The following is a 13,216-nucleotide window of genomic DNA, read 5'->3' as shown; positions in this document are numbered from 1 at the left end:
AAGCTGTGACTTAGGAACAGACACCAGAGTGAACTTCTGAAAGCTGAATGTGGTGTCCTCAGGAAAGTGGACGAGAGGCTGCATGGGGATGCACCTTGTAGCCGCTCACACTGTTACACCGTGCAGCTGCTGCCAGGGAGAAGCAAGAGCATCAGCTGGAAAGAGCTGGCCCCGAGCTGCGAATGCTGACACGGCCTCTGATCCGTACTTCATCACTGCCCTGTCCTCAGAAGCACCCCGGGAGCCAACGAGGACTTCATTAAAACGTCAAAACACCTTGAGGTAACTCACTTGTAAAAATCTAACAATTATACAAGAAAGTGTGAGGTCAGGGAGCCATGGTGCGGTGACCACCAGTGTGACGATACAGGCAGGACCACCAAGAACCATTGATAGAGGCTAAGTGGGTCTGAACATGAGAAGAGACCATTCCAAGGTCTTGAAAACCTACCCAGGACACTTGGCTGCTCAGAAGAAACAGGATGAAACCTGGCAGTATGACCACAGGATCTGAGCTGACCTGCAGGAAGAGCGAGGCACTGCTGCTGTGCTTCCGTTTCCCTGAGAGACACAGTCACATGCTCACACACGCCAACAGGGCTGCCGAGGACCTCAGGGATCCTCATGGCCGGAGCGCGTGCCTGGCACCTGGCCTGCCTTACCAGTCTCCACCCTGCAAAGGACATCTGGATTCACTGGCTGCTGCTAGTTTCTGTAAAGGGCACTAACAGGACAAAACCTCAGGAACGTCTGTGACTCGATGTTGCCCCAAGGGGGACGTCCTGAGACAAGTACAGTGCTGTGGATTGGACTGCATGAAATACCTGTGACCTTCTCAGGAATAAATGGCTTCAGACACCACATTCAGGTCCCCAAGTAACAGAACACAAACCCGGGGGGAGACAGAGACAGAGAGAGATGCAGAGACACAGAAACGCAGGCCAGTCTATGCTCTGAAACTTACTGTAAAAACAAAGTTTGTGGCTGACTCACTTTTTCCATCGTTTTTTCCTTCTAACCCGAGAGGAGGTGATCTTGACTTTTCTTGAGAATCTAGAGATGTTATGATAAAATCTTCAACATCCTTCTCCTGTTCAAAAAATGCAGATTTTTAAATGGTCACAAAATGATAATGTTTTATATCACAGAATTGAACTTGCCAGATGGAAACTTTCTAAGACCTGAATTTATCACCTTCCCACATAGAACTCAAACAAAAGAGGGCTCAAAGCTGGTGGACACAAGGTCATAACGTTCGTTTTAATCAAACTCATCTGTATTTCTCTAGGAATATTTTAAAGGTTTCACTGGCAAATATTTCAGGTTTTTTAAATTCTGCATAGTGTGTGGTAGCATATGGATACGAAATGGAAGCATATGGATAGGGAGTGGTGATACATGGATACTTCAAATTGCATGTATCCTATAATTTATTTTTCATCTAATCCAAAATACACAAAATCTCAAAACTATGTTAGATAAAATATAATCCAACCCCAAAATAATACGTTGAAGTGTCCTTGAAACTGATTACATTATATGCAGAGCCTGTGAAACATGAAATACAACTGAAAATAAACCTAAAAAAACATATGCTAGACTAAGAGCCAATATGCAGACCACACATGAAGATGGGTTTGTGATGACACTTTCCAAAGCCAGTGTCACTTAGCAAACTCAGGCCTGCAGTGGATCTGAGTAAGACTAATGCATTTCATGTACTGTTAAAAACAACCCAAGTGCTCTAGATGTTCCTATCACAGTAGATTTGGGTCCGTCCTGCAGAACGCTGACTGTCCCTACACTTGCTGACCAAGGGACTGCCAAGTGCTCACGCATGCTTGGCCAAATGGCCGCATCAGGAGGTGAGCCAACAATGGCTGCAGCTGTGACTCCACCGGCCACAGAGACGCAGCCCAGTGTGAGCATACTGGCCTTCAGCATCCCATGGACCCCGATCAGGACAGAGCCTGGGGAGACCACTTACCACAGGCACCCGCTGAGCATGCTGGTCGGCAGAGGGAGCGCCATCTGCAGCCAGTGGAGACCCCACCCACTTAGGGGCTGTTCCTGCAGCTAACTCGCCTGGGTAACAAAGCCGCCCCGACTGGCCAGCCGGGAGCAGGTGGGTGCTTGTCCCATCCCAAAGCGAGGTGTCCAGGCTGTGCAGGCTCAGGGCATCTGAGCAGGGTGTCAGGGGAAGGCTGGGCAGGGGCTCGAGGGTTGAGTCCTCCCTGACCACCTCAGGGGAGCTCCAGGGAGACAGGTCCATCGTCCTGAGCACATTCTTCAAGGGCTTGGACCCCCGGGAATGAGTGAGGTCCTGGGAGCACCTGTGCAAATGGCCCTGCAAGCAGAGTGACCTGTCCTGCAAAGTGACCTGCTCTCCCGTGGGAGCATCTGGCTCCTCGTTTCTTATCAATGAATCCGAATTTCCAGTGACCTCAGCTAGATCCCATATGATGTTAAATGTATCAGTAGGAGGTGATTTGTTAGTTTCTTCACTGTTATCAGAACCATCACTCAAACCATCTTCTAAAGTACATGGAGATGCCAATGACTGCTGATATTTAAAGTCCTCCATCTCGATGTTTTGGAAGCTCATGGAACACACCAGATGGTTCAGTTTTTCTTGAAGTTGTTTCACCTGAGCTATGAGATCAACTTTCTGTAGCCGACAATCTTCCAGTAGTCTTCCCTTATCCTGCAGGTAAGGAAGAACATGCATATAGTAAAATGACTGAATTTCATGTTGTCACATTTGCCTGTCTGCTATTTATGAACCAGTTTCAGAGACTGACTGAACAACTAAGGATGTGGTTCCATGATGAGCCCTTTGTCCCTCTAGACTCCTTAAGATTTTAAGTTTTTAAAAATCCCATGAAGGGCTCAAAGTTTAAAATTTGTTCCTAAAGGTAACCACTGGAGAAGGTCTGGAAGGACCGGAGGGCAGGCAGCACCAGGGGCCCCTTTCCCAGCTGGATGACAGTCGCACTGGCAGAACATGTCCAGTATGACTATTCTGGAAGTCTGCCGTCTATTGAAGGACTGGAGGGTAACTGCTCTCAGCTCTTAGCACAGAAGCACCACCCAGCCCCCACTCCAGGGCCTGGGGGCAGCTGTGCACGTGCCCTGAAGCATCGGCAGGAAGCAGGGTGGGCTGTCCTCTGAAAACTGGGAGTGGTGCTCTGACTGCTGCTTCTGATCGGAGGAGCAGAGGCAGGCAGCCTGCTGCACCTGCCCATCTGGCGAATGTGACTTCCAAGGGATTTAAAGGACTGGTGCCCTCTTATCCCTACCACTGTGTTTTCCTCTTTGGGGAAAAATTTTAAACTAGGACATTCAAAACAATTGCATATACAGAGGAAATTATAAAGTGACTACATGTGCCTGGGAAAAAGGAACAGGCTCAGAAAAGACCTGAGAACTTAAGTTTACATCTCAGGCTGATCCTCCACAGAGACATCAATCCAAAATAAAAATAAAAATAACAACCCCACAAGAACAGCAACAACAAAAAAGCAAATACTGAGAAGGAGGGAGAGTACAATTTCTAGGTTTACATTAGTAAGATTAAAAAGGTTCAGTGTTCAACAATAACAACAAAAATCACCAAAAAAAAAAAGGAAATAGGAAAGTATAGACCCTGTACAGGAAAAAAATATGTCTACAGAAACCATCCTTGAAAAAGACTCGATGGTGGATGAATTAGACAAAGACTTTAACACAACTGTCTTAAAGATGCTCAAAGAACTAAGGAAAATACAGAGAAAATGTAAAAATAAATTATGAACAAAATAGAAACATCAATAAAGAAAAAAGAAATCACAAAGAAATTCTGGAGTTGAAAACATGAAATTTAAAACTCACTAAAGGGAAAGGTAGATCTGAGAAGGCAGAACAAAGAATTAGTGAACGTGGAGACAGAATGTTGGAAATTACCAAGGCCAGGAAGGAGGCTGAGGAAGTGAATGGAGCCTCAGGTACCTGTGGGATACCATTAAACAAGCCAACAGACACACTAATGGAGTCCCATAAGGGAGAGAGGAGGAGGCAAAGAGAATATACAAAGACACAATGAATGAACTTTCCAAATCTGATGAACGATATGAACGTAAGTACCCAGGAAACTCAACCAACTCCAAGTAAGATGAACTCAAATAGACTGGCACCAGGACATGTCATAATCAAACTTACACAAAGCCACAGTGAGACTCTTGAAAACACCAAGAGAGAAGTGACTTGTCGTATATAAAGATCTTCAGTAAGAGTATCAACAGATCTCTCCACCAGAAACTTTGAAGGCCAGAGGACAGTGGGTCTGTATATTCAAAGGGCTAGAAGTTGAAGAACTGTCAACTAAGAATCCTAAATCCAACAAGACTCCTTCAAGAGTAAGTGAGAAATAAGACATTCCCAGATAAACAAAAGTTGAGGGAGGCTGTTACCACTAAGTCCTACCCTGGAAGGAAAAGAGAGTTGTTTAGTTGCTAAGCCCATCAGACTCCTCTGTCCATGGGATATTCTCAGACAAGAATATTGGAGTAGGTTGCCATTTCCTTCTCCAGGGGATCTTGCTCACTCAAGGACTGAACCTGTGTCTCCTGTATTGGCAGGCAGTTTCTTTACCTGAGCCACCAGGGAAGCCCCCATTCAAGAGAGTCCTGCAGGGGGAATAAAAGCCCAGACAGTAACGCAAAGCTGTACAGAGATATAAAGATCTCAGTAGGTACACACACAGGCAGTTATAAAATCTAACATTATTGTAACCACGGTTTCTAACTGCATTTTTTTGTTTCCATCGTGATTTAAAAGACTAACATACATATTCTCAAGTTATTAATACATATATTCTTAAATTAGTATTACTATAACTTTAGTTTCTAACTCTACATGTGTTTTCTACATAATTTAAGAGATTAATGCATTTAAAGGCATTATTAGTTTATGTTCTGAGGCACACAATTATAAAGATGTCTTTTTATCACATCAAAAACCAAGAGGAGTAGGGATGGAGCTAAAAGGAACAGAGTGTAAGTGTTATCAAACTCAAGCTGGTATAAACGCAAATCAGTATTATGTGTTAGGATGCTAAATGTGAAAATGGCCATAAACACACACAAAAAGAAATGAGAAAGGAACTTAAAAACATTTCACTATTTTAAGAAATCAATTAAATGTGAGAAAAGATAGTAATGTAGGAAATGAGGGATCAAAAAGAGCTATAAGGCATGAAGAAAACAGCAAAATGACACAAAGCACAAGGCTTCCTTATCAGTAACAACTTTAAATGGATAAAGCTTTCTAAAAACAGAGATTGGGAGAATGGATAAGAACACATGATCCAACTATCAGCTGGCCAAAAGGTTCATTCATTTTTTTCCCCATAAGATGGCTCTAGCAGTGCTTAGCTGTGTTTAACATCACTCAAAACAATTCTGTTAGACTGTATTATGACTGTGTCATATCAGCATTCATTTTTAATAAAACATCAAAATTGGTGAATTTTTGTGTAGATATTTTAATATTTAAGATGAAAGAAAAACAACATTTTTGGCATATATGTTTTATTATTTCAAGAAAGGTAAAAATGCAATTGAAACGCAAAAGATTTGTTCAGTGTATGAAGACCATGCTGTGACCAATCAAACGTGTCAAAAGTGGTGACATCTCATACTGGACATTTCTCACTGAGCAATGCTCCAAGGCCAGGCAGACAGGTTGAAGTTGTTAGCAAGCAGAGATATTAACTGAGACCAATCAACATTATACCACATAGTAGATAGCCGATGTACTCAAAATATCCAAATCAAGTGTTGAAAATCATTCACACCAGCTGGGTTATGATTGCTTTCATGTTTGGGTATCACATTAGTTAAGTGAAAAGAACCTTCTTGACCATACTCCCACATTTGCTTCTTAAACGTAATGAAAATGTTTCATTTTTAAAACAAACTGTGACAGGCAATGAAAAGTAGATATTGTACAATAATGTGGAATGGAAGAGATCATAGGGCTAGTGAAATGAACCATCACCAACTACACCAAGGGCTGTCTTCATCCAAAGAAGGTAATGTTGTGTATACAATGGAATGGGAAGGTAGTCATTTATCATGAGTTCCTTCCAGAAAAACCAAAGAATAAATTCCAACAAGTACTGCTCCCACTTAGACCAACTGAAAGTGGCACTCAACAAAAATCAATACAAAATTAGTCAACAGAAAAGTCACAGTCTTCCATCAGGATGAGCAAGACCGCATGTTTCTTTGATGACCAGGCAAAAACCGTTACAGATTGGGAAGTTTCAATTCATTCACTGTATTCACCAGACACTCCACCTTTGGATTTCTATTTATTTCAGTCTTTACAAAATTCTCTTAAAGGAAAAAATTTCAATTCCATGGAAGAATTTAAAAGGCACCTTTTAAAAAGATAAAAACTTTTGGGAAGATGGAACTATGAAGTTGCCTGAAAAATGGCAGAAGGTAGTGGAACAAAATGATGACTACATTGTTCAATAAAGTTCTTGGTGAGAATGAAAAATGTTCCTTTTATTTTAACTTTAAAACCTAAGGAACTCTGTGGTCAATTCAATATATGCTGTCCGCAGAAGTTCACTTTAAACCGAAAGACACAAACAGGTTGAAAATAAAAGGGTAAGAAAAGATATTCCATGCAAACAGTAACCAAAGAAGAGCAGGTGACCCTTTCAATATCAGACAAAATAAATTTAAGCCAAGAAAAGTTATGAGAAACAAAGAAGGAGATGGAATCAATAATAAAAAATCTCCCTATGAAACAAAGCACTGGACCTGATGCCTTTGCTGGTGAATTCCATCAAACATGTAAAGAAATACTATCAATCCTTCTCAAACTTTTTTAGCAAGTTGAAAAGGAGGAAGCACCAGGCCCAGATGAGTTCACTGGTGAATTCTATGGAACATTTAAGAAAGAAATTATACCAATTCTTTGCAGTCTCCTTCCTAGCACAGAAGCAGAGGTAATGCCTCCTGATTCATTCTATGAGGCCTGCATTACCTTAAAGCCAAAGATACTACAAAAAATGAAAACTATAAACCAACATCCCTTCTATTTATGCAAAAATTCTTAACAAAATAATAGCAAATCAAATTCAACAGGATATTAAAAGGGTTATACATAATTAAGTGGTAGTTATTTCTTAAATTCTACATAGGAAAATCAGTCAATGTAATATAGTACATTAACAAAACGAAGGAAGAAAAAGTCATATATCCTCTCAGTTGACGCAGAAGCAGCATTGGACAAAATCTAATACCCTTTCACAACATTCAGTTCAGCATACTAGAAGCAAAGGGAAACTATGTTAACACATAAAAGCCACACGAGAAACCCACAGTGAACACCATACTCAAGGATGAAAAACTGAAAGCTTTTCCTCTAAGATCAGGAACAAGGAAAGGATGCCCAATTCCCTTCAACACAGTGCTGGAAATCCTAGCCAGAGCAATTAGACAAGAGAAAGAAATAAAGGGCATCCAAACTGGAAAGGGAGAAGTAAAATGATCTATATTCACAGATGATATGATCCTACATGAAGAAAACCTAAAGATTCCACAAAGAAACTGTTAGAACTAATGCATGAATTCAGTAAAATCACAAGATACAAAGTCAACATATAAAGTCAGTTGCATTTCTATACAGGGACTATCTGAAAAGAAAATTAAAACAATTCCATTTATGACAGCAACAACAACAAAAATAAATATTTTTTTTCTTAAAAAAGGAAGGAAGAAAGGAAAAATTAACCAAGAATTCATCAAGGAGGTGAAAGACTTGTACAATGGAACTACAAATACTGTTAAAAGAAATTAAAGAGGACATAAATAAGTGGAAATATGTCTCATGACTATGGATTTAAAGGCTTAGTATTAAAATTAAAATGTGTGTCAATACCACCCAAAGCATTCTATATATGCAAAGCTGTTCTATCAAAATTCCAGAGACATTTTTTACAGAAATTAAAAAACCCATCCTGAAATTCATATGGTGTTTTAAAGGACCCCGAACAGCCAAAATAATCTAACATATCTAACAAGAACAAAACTGAAGGACTCAGTACTTCTTGATTTCAAAATTTATGACTATAGTAATCAAAAGCTATAGTAATCAAAACAGTGTCAGATTCACATAAAAAAACATACGAACTAGTGCAGAAAGCCTAGAAATAGACATTTGCATATACTGTTAAATGATTTTTGACAATGGTGCTAACATCATTCAGTGGAAAAGGACAGTCTTTTCACAAATGATGCTGGGAATACAGGATATTAACATGCAGAAGAATGAAGTTGGACCCTTACCTAAAACCACGTACAAAAATTAACCCCCAATAGATCAAAGACATAAAACTGTAACACTCTGAGAAGAAAACATGGTAAAAGCTTCACGATGCTGAATTTGGCAATGATTGCTTATATATTACACCAAAGATATCGGACAGATAAAAGACAAATTGGACTTCATGACATTTTTAGAATTTGTGCATCAAAAGACACTGTACACAGAGTAAAAATGCAACACACGAAATGGGAAAAAATATTTACAGATCATACACCTGATAATACATGGGATCTTCATTATTTAACCAATACTTTAGCCACCTGTTGTGAAGAGCTGACTAACTGGAAAGACCCTGATGCTAGGAAAGATTGAAGGCTAAAGGAGAAGAAGGTGGCAGAGGATGAAAGAGATAGATAGCATCACTGACTCAATGGATAAGAACTTGAGCAAACTCCAGGAGATAGTGGAGGACAGGGAAGCGGGGTGTGCTGCAGTCCATGAGGCTGCAAAGAGTCCGAAAGAACTTAGCAACTGAACAACAATAATACCTGAAAAGCGATTAATATACCCAGAAATATATAAAGAACTCCTAAAACTCAATTTTAAAAAAACCATACAACCTGATTCAAAATTTGCCATGATCAGACATCTCTCTAAAGAACATATATAAATGGCCAATGAGCACATGAAAAGATATTTAATAACACTAATCATTTGAGATATGCAAACCAAAACTATAATTAGATACCACCTCCCAACCATTAGGATGACTACTATAAAAAAAAAATAATAATAACAAGCAATGGTGAGGATGTGGAGAACTTGGAACCTTCGTATACTTTTGATAGAAATGTAAAATGGTACGCCACTGTGGAAAACACTAGAGTAGTTCTTCAGAAAGTTCGCAATGGAATTATCACATGATCCAGCAACTCTAGTTTTGGGTATATTCCTAAAAGAACTGAAACCAAGGTCTCAAGGAGGTATCTGTACACCATGTTCACAGCAGCACTATTCACAAGCTAAAATGTGGAGGCAGAATGTCCCTGATGGTCCAGTGGTTAAGACTCTGCACTCCCACTGAATAGGGCTTGGGTTCGATCCCCGGTCAAGGAACGAGATCCCATACACCCCAACCAAAAAGCCTGTATGCCGCAACCAAGGAGCCCGCAAACAGCAATGAAGATGTCATATGCCGCAACGGAGACCCAGAGCAGCCAAATAAAACAATAAAAATTTTGAAAATGTGGAAGCAACTCAAGCATCCATCAACAGATGACTGATAAGTATCAGTTCAGTTCACTGCTCAGTCATGTCCGACCTTTGGCAACCCCAAGGACTGCAGCACACCAGGCTTCCCTGTCCTTCATCATCTCCTGGAGCTTGCTCAAACTCCTGTCCATGGAGTGGGTGATGCCATCCAACCATCTCATCCTCTGTCATCCCCTTCTCCTTCTGCCTTCAATCTTTCCCAGCATCAGGGTCTTCTCCAATGAGCCAGCTCTTTGCATCAGGTGGCCAAAGTAGTGGAGATTTAGCATCAGTCTTTTCAATGAATATTCAGGACTGATTTCCTTTAGGATTGACAGGTTTGATCTTCTTGCAGTCCAAGGGACTCTCAAGAGTCTTCTCCAACACCACACTTCAAAAGCATCAATTCTGTGGTGCTCAGCTTTCCTTATGGTCCAACTCTCACATCCATACATGACTACTGGAAAAACCACAGCTTTGACTAGATGGACCTTTGTTGACAAAGTAGTGTCTCTGCTTTTTAATATGCTGTCTATTTTTGTCATAGCTTCTCTTCCAAGGGGCAAGCGTCTTTTATTTTCATGGCTGCAGTCACCATCTACAGTGATTGTGGAGCCCAAGAAAATAAAGTCTCTCACTGTTTCCACTGTTTCCCCATCTATTTGCCATGAAATGATGGGACCGGCTGCCATGATCTTAGGTTTTTGAATGTTGAGTTTTAAGCCACCTTTTTCACTTTCCTCCTTCACCTTCATCAAGAGGCTCTTAAGTTCCTCTTCGCTTTCTGCCATAAGGTTGGTGGTATCTGCATATCTGAGGTTATTGATATTTCTCCTGGCAATCTTGATTCCAGCTTATGCTTTGTCCAGCCCAGCATTTTGCATGACATACTGTGCATATAAGTTAAATAAACAGGGTGACAGTATATAGCCTTGACATACTCCTTTCCCGATTTGGAAGCAGTCCATTGTTCCATGTCCGGTTCTAACTGTTGCTTCTTGACCTGCATACAGATTTCTCAGGAGGCAGGTAACGTGGTCTGGTATTCCCATCTCTTTTAGAATTTTCCACAGTTTGTTGTGATCTACACAGTCAAAGGCTTTGGCATAGTCAATAAGGCAGAAGGAGATGTTTTTCTGGAACTCTCTTGCTTTTTCGATGATGCAATAGATGCTGGCAATTTGATCTCTGGTTCCCCTGCCTTTTCTAAATCCAGCTTGAACATCTGGAAATTCATGGTTCATGTACTGTTGAAACCTAGCTTGGAGAATTTTGAGCATTACTTTGCTAGCATGTGAGATGAGTTCAATTGTGTGGTAGTCTGAACATTCTTTGGCATTGCCTTTCTTTGGGATTGGAATGAAAACCAACCTTTTCCAGTCCTGTGGTCACTGCTGAGTTTTCCAAATTTGCTGGCATATTGAGTGTAGCACTTTCATACCATCATCTTTTAGAATTTGAAATAGCTCAACTGGTATTCCATCACCTCCACTAGCTTTGTTCGTAGTGATGCTTCCTAAGGCCCACTTGATCGCATTCCAGGATGTCTGGCTCTAGGTGAGTGATTACACCATCGTGGTTATCTGGGTCATGAAGATCTTTTTTGTACAGTTCTTCCGTGTATTCTTGCCACTTCTTTATACCTCCGCTTCTGTTAGGTCCACACTGTTCATGGATAAGCATAATGTGGTATATACATACAATGGAGTATTATTCAGCCTTAAAAAAGAAGGAAATTCTGATCCCTGCTATGACATAGATGAACCTGGATAACATTATGCTTAGTGAAATAAGCCAAACTCAGAAAGGCAAATACTGTGTGACTCCACTTATGTAATACAGAGTATCTCAGAAATCCATAGAGAGACAGACAGAAGAATGCTGGCTGCCAGGACTGGGGGAAAGGGGAAACAGAACTTATGGTTTACGTGACAGAGTTTCAGTTTTGCAAGAGCAAAAGGGCTGTGGAGATGCATGGTCACATGTTACAAACATACTTAATATCGCTGAGTCATACCACACGCAACTGTCATAATCTATTTCAGTGGCAATTCACTGGGGACATAAGTTTTTTGTTTTTAAGGAAAAAATGGCCTAGAAGGTTCTATACACAAACACTGGAAAACACAAAATTGCGATTTATGGAACAAACCTGGAATTTCCTTGTCAGTGTGTTAGCTTCTAAAAATTTGGCAACCAGCTCATTACATCGCAGGGCTGAGCTTTGAGAATTCAGACAGATGTTACTGACACAAGGGCACTGAGACAAGTGCTCTAGAGTCAGTGGAAGTTCTCTACAGAGTAGCTTTTCTGAAGGGGATGTGATGAACACACAACATCAGATTCAAGTTTTCTCTCTCAAAACCACAGGCCTATAAGTGCACAGTCCTATGTGCTGGGGAATTCAGACTTTCCCAATTTCCCAATACCAACATGGTGCACACGGCTCCTGCACATCCCAGGAGGTTAGGGCTGGATACCCAGCAGGGTTTGCAGTGTCCACACGAGCAATAATGACGTCAACCTCCTTCCTGCCCCTGGAAAAGAGACATTTGCTTTCTGGGAGCTTCTGTCCTGGGATCATAAGAGCTGACTCATTGGAAAAGACCCTCATGCTGGGAAAGAATGAAGGCCAAAGGAGATGGAGCAGCAGAGGATGAGATGGTTAGATAGCATCACTGACTCCATGGACATGAATTTGAGCAAACTCTGGGTTAATGAAGGATAGGGGAGCCTGGAGTGCTGCAGTCCATGGGGTCACAAAGAGCTGGACACGACTGAGCGACTGAACAACAACACTGTATAATTACTATACATTATACAGATAGTAACAGAACAACTGTCCTGAGATCCGAATTTAAAACTGCCGAATCTTAGATCATTCTGCTCTTCTTTGCTGGAGAGCAGTGGAAAATACCTAAAGTGCAAACAGCCAACACAAAGCCTTCCCAAGTGAATCGGAGGCTGGCTGTGAAGGTTGTGTAGGGGCAGCGTGGCTGCAGGCAGCTAGTCCTCACGTGAAAAATCTTGGACACAAGGCCTAGATCCCAGTTAGATCCTACCTGCATTGACTGCTCATTCCTCACAAGCTGCTAAGACATGTGTTTAGATCAAACACATAAGAAATTTCCAAATGGATCTGAACAGCTCTACCAAGAGCGATGGACCCAGAGAAGGTGTTTCTGTCTGAAGTCTGTGTGACCTGTGCCGTCATGGCAAAGACACTGAGGGGGTCTCTGCCCAGGAACAGCTGTCGAGTGCTATGCCCCGCCCCAACAAATGTCCCCAAGCACCTTCACTACTCCTGACGCTCTGCCGCCGTCCTCCGCACGCAGGCGCATCTCCTTTTTCACTAAGAGCAGCTCAGACTCCAGCTGCTGCTGGCAGACTGTGAGTACCGATATCACGCTGTCCTGCTGGCTGGGGCGCGCGCGGGTCAGTGTAGGCAGGACTTTGGCTGGCTGCAGGTCATCCTTAACTAGGCCCTACAATGAGTGGAGAAAACAAGGACGATGCTTATGAGCACACAGCCAAGGGCATCAGAAAGCCAGAAGTGCAGCAAGGGCCCCATCGGGCTCCCAGCCAGCTGAGCCTGAGGGAAAAACCACAGCTCACGACCAGAAGCCCACAGAGTAGGAGACAA

At 41.7% G+C, this 13,216-nt stretch overlaps 1 protein-coding gene across 11 annotated transcripts in view; it reads right to left on the bottom strand.

The window, feature by feature from the left end:
- Window positions 1–13,216, bottom strand: part of PCNT (pericentrin) — a 104,308-nt gene that overhangs the window by 29,116 nt on the left and 61,976 nt on the right. For all 11 annotated transcript variants that reach the window (XM_043474643.1, XM_043474650.1, XM_043474651.1 and 8 more), the window contains 3 exons: window positions 12,867–13,058; window positions 1,988–2,704; window positions 994–1,090 (listed from right to left, as the gene is read on the bottom strand). In XM_043474643.1, the coding sequence (XP_043330578.1) occupies window positions 994–1,090; window positions 1,988–2,704; window positions 12,867–13,058 (1,006 nt within the window). The remainder of the gene's footprint in view (window positions 1–993; window positions 1,091–1,987; window positions 2,705–12,866; window positions 13,059–13,216) is intronic.

The sequence above is a fragment of the Cervus canadensis genome, chromosome 7, assembly GCF_019320065.1.
Source record: "Cervus canadensis isolate Bull #8, Minnesota chromosome 7, ASM1932006v1, whole genome shotgun sequence".
In the NCBI taxonomy this organism is placed as follows: domain Eukaryota; kingdom Metazoa; phylum Chordata; class Mammalia; order Artiodactyla; family Cervidae; genus Cervus; species Cervus canadensis.
This window is presented reverse-complemented; position numbering and strand designations above follow the sequence as displayed.